A 2,049-nucleotide genomic window follows, 5' to 3' on the forward strand; every position below is an offset into this window, starting at 1 on the left:
GTAGAGCAAAAGAAAAAAATAAAATGTCAACGCTATCTCAGTCAATTTACATCTAGAGAGATAAGTAAAATACACAGTAGGTAAGAAATTTTCCTTTTTAGCCAATTCGCTGGCGGCTCAGAATAATCAATATATTATTTCCTTTGAATTTGCTGATTCTACGTTACCAAAAGAATGAGGAGAATCCGTCTACGGTAGCTTCGATAACTATATGTCGTAGGGCTTACGTAGTCACCCCAACTTAATATAAAGAGCACCAACTCTGCAAACATATAATATTATAATAATTAACGACTGCGTCAACATGAATTAGTCCCAACACAGAAACTATATTATAATTAATCAATTACGTCAACATGAATTAGTCCTCGCAGAGTAGTTAATTTTCCCGCTATATAATAGACATGTTATGGGATTGTAATACACAATTCGACTACACATTCATATCCCGAGCTTTTCTGTCTGATTCTTCTGTGTCTCTATTTATAATGGGTAACCGCATGATTTACTTCACGTTGGGACTTTCCCTATTGATATGTTGGTACAGTGATAATGTCATGGCAGCGGATTCCGATCCCTTGCAAGATTTCTGCGTCGCAGACAAGGAAAGCATGGGTGAGTACATAACTTTTATTTGATTTGCTTATCAGGCGAGTTGCTAACAAATTAATTAAAATACAATGGTGTGATATGAGTTGTTGCTAACAAATTGATTAAAACAGTTAAGGTGAACGGGTTTGTTTGCAAAGATCCCAAGGATGTTTCGGCAGAGGACTTCTTCTTCGGGGGACTTGGGCAGGCAGGGAACACCGACAATGCAGTGGGCTCCAATGTAACGATGGCCAATGTTATGCAGATACCGGGCCTCAACACCTTCGGAATATCGTTGGTCCGTATCGATTACGCAGTGGGTGGAATAAATCCTCCTCACACGCACCCAAGAGCCACTGAAGTTCTTGTTTTACTGGAAGGCCAGCTTCTTGTGGGTTTCATTGACACCACCAACAAGTTTTTCAGCAAAACGTTGGAGAAGGGAGATGTGTTTGTGTTTCCAAAGGCACTTGTGCATTTCCAGCAGAATGTGGGGCATGAAAATGCGGTGGCCATAGCTGCTTTGAGCAGCCAGCTTCCGGGAGCTCAGACAATCGCCAACTCTCTGTTTGCAGCGGATCCTCCTCTCCCAGATTCCGTATTGGCCAAGGCCTTCCGCATCACCCAAGAGCTTGCCGATTACATTCAGAAGAAATTTGCATAAGAATTTGCTTTTTTCTATTAAATAAAACAAACAAGCGGTCTGGTCTGGACAACGTGGGAAGACCGTCCTTCCCAATTCTTTTTCCTCACAGTTGAATAAAACTCTCTTTTTAGAGTTATTGCCGTCCTCTTGTGCTATTCATAGCATCCGTTTTTAACCCAGGCACTTCCCCTCCGTGAACATTGCTTGCAAATCTGCCATTGTTTCCTAACGATTTCCTTAGACGCTCTCTCATCCTCTCAACTTCCAAATTACAAAGCACTCTTATAATAGATGTCGATTTTATTATATTCTATTTGTTTAAATATTTTGATTTTATTTTATATATCCATGATTTTACTGCATCAATAAGTGAGACAACTTCCATAGCAAAGGGCATGCTCGTTTATGTGTTAATGAAAGATATTGTTTGCTCCTCATTCTCATTTTTTGTACTTAGAACTACATGTTTGAATACCTCATTTGATATATTTAGGTTGATAAACCTTCTATTTCTCTTTGCTAATAGAATTTATACTATCATATGACTCAATTATTGGACTCCAATATTCCTTTCTGTTATTTTTTTGGTGAGAAACGTCCTATAAGCTCTTGTAGCTGAATCATCTCGGTTCTTCATTAAAAAATTAATGGTATGATTATGAGCCAATTAAATATTTTTTTGCATACTTTGTAATATATTTAATTAATTCATGTACTGACAGAACGAATTACCAATCAATATTTCCTCGCCATCACTGGAGTATATAGCAATTGTGTGGCTACACTCTACCATTATTTCTCAATGGTGAAAA

The 2,049-nt window shown here is 38.2% G+C and overlaps 1 protein-coding gene across 1 annotated transcript; it reads left to right on the top strand.

The window, feature by feature from the left end:
- The first annotated feature begins 404 nt into the window (after nt 1-404).
- LOC131874187 (putative germin-like protein 2-3) lies at nt 405-1,462 on the top strand. Its single transcript, XM_059217443.1, has 2 exons — nt 405-615; nt 723-1,462. Exons 1-2 carry the CDS (start codon nt 405-407, stop codon nt 1,253-1,255), a joined length of 744 nt encoding a protein of 247 aa, XP_059073426.1. The 3' UTR covers nt 1,256-1,462.
- The last annotated feature ends 587 nt before the right edge of the window (nt 1,463-2,049 follow it).

This window comes from Cryptomeria japonica, chromosome 3 (assembly GCF_030272615.1).
Source record: "Cryptomeria japonica chromosome 3, Sugi_1.0, whole genome shotgun sequence".
NCBI lineage: Eukaryota > Viridiplantae > Streptophyta > Pinopsida > Cupressales > Cupressaceae > Cryptomeria > Cryptomeria japonica.

What these genes read in the sequence shown, in the direction of transcription:
- LOC131874187 (XM_059217443.1), top strand. Translation starts at nt 405, where the DNA reads ATGTTATGGGATTGTAATACACAATTCGACTACACATTCATATCCCGA. An exon ending in CGCAGACAAGGAAAGCATGG is followed by an intron (nt 616 to 722) that starts GTGAGTACATAA and finishes TGATTAAAACAG; the next exon opens with TTAAGGTGAACGGGTTTGTT.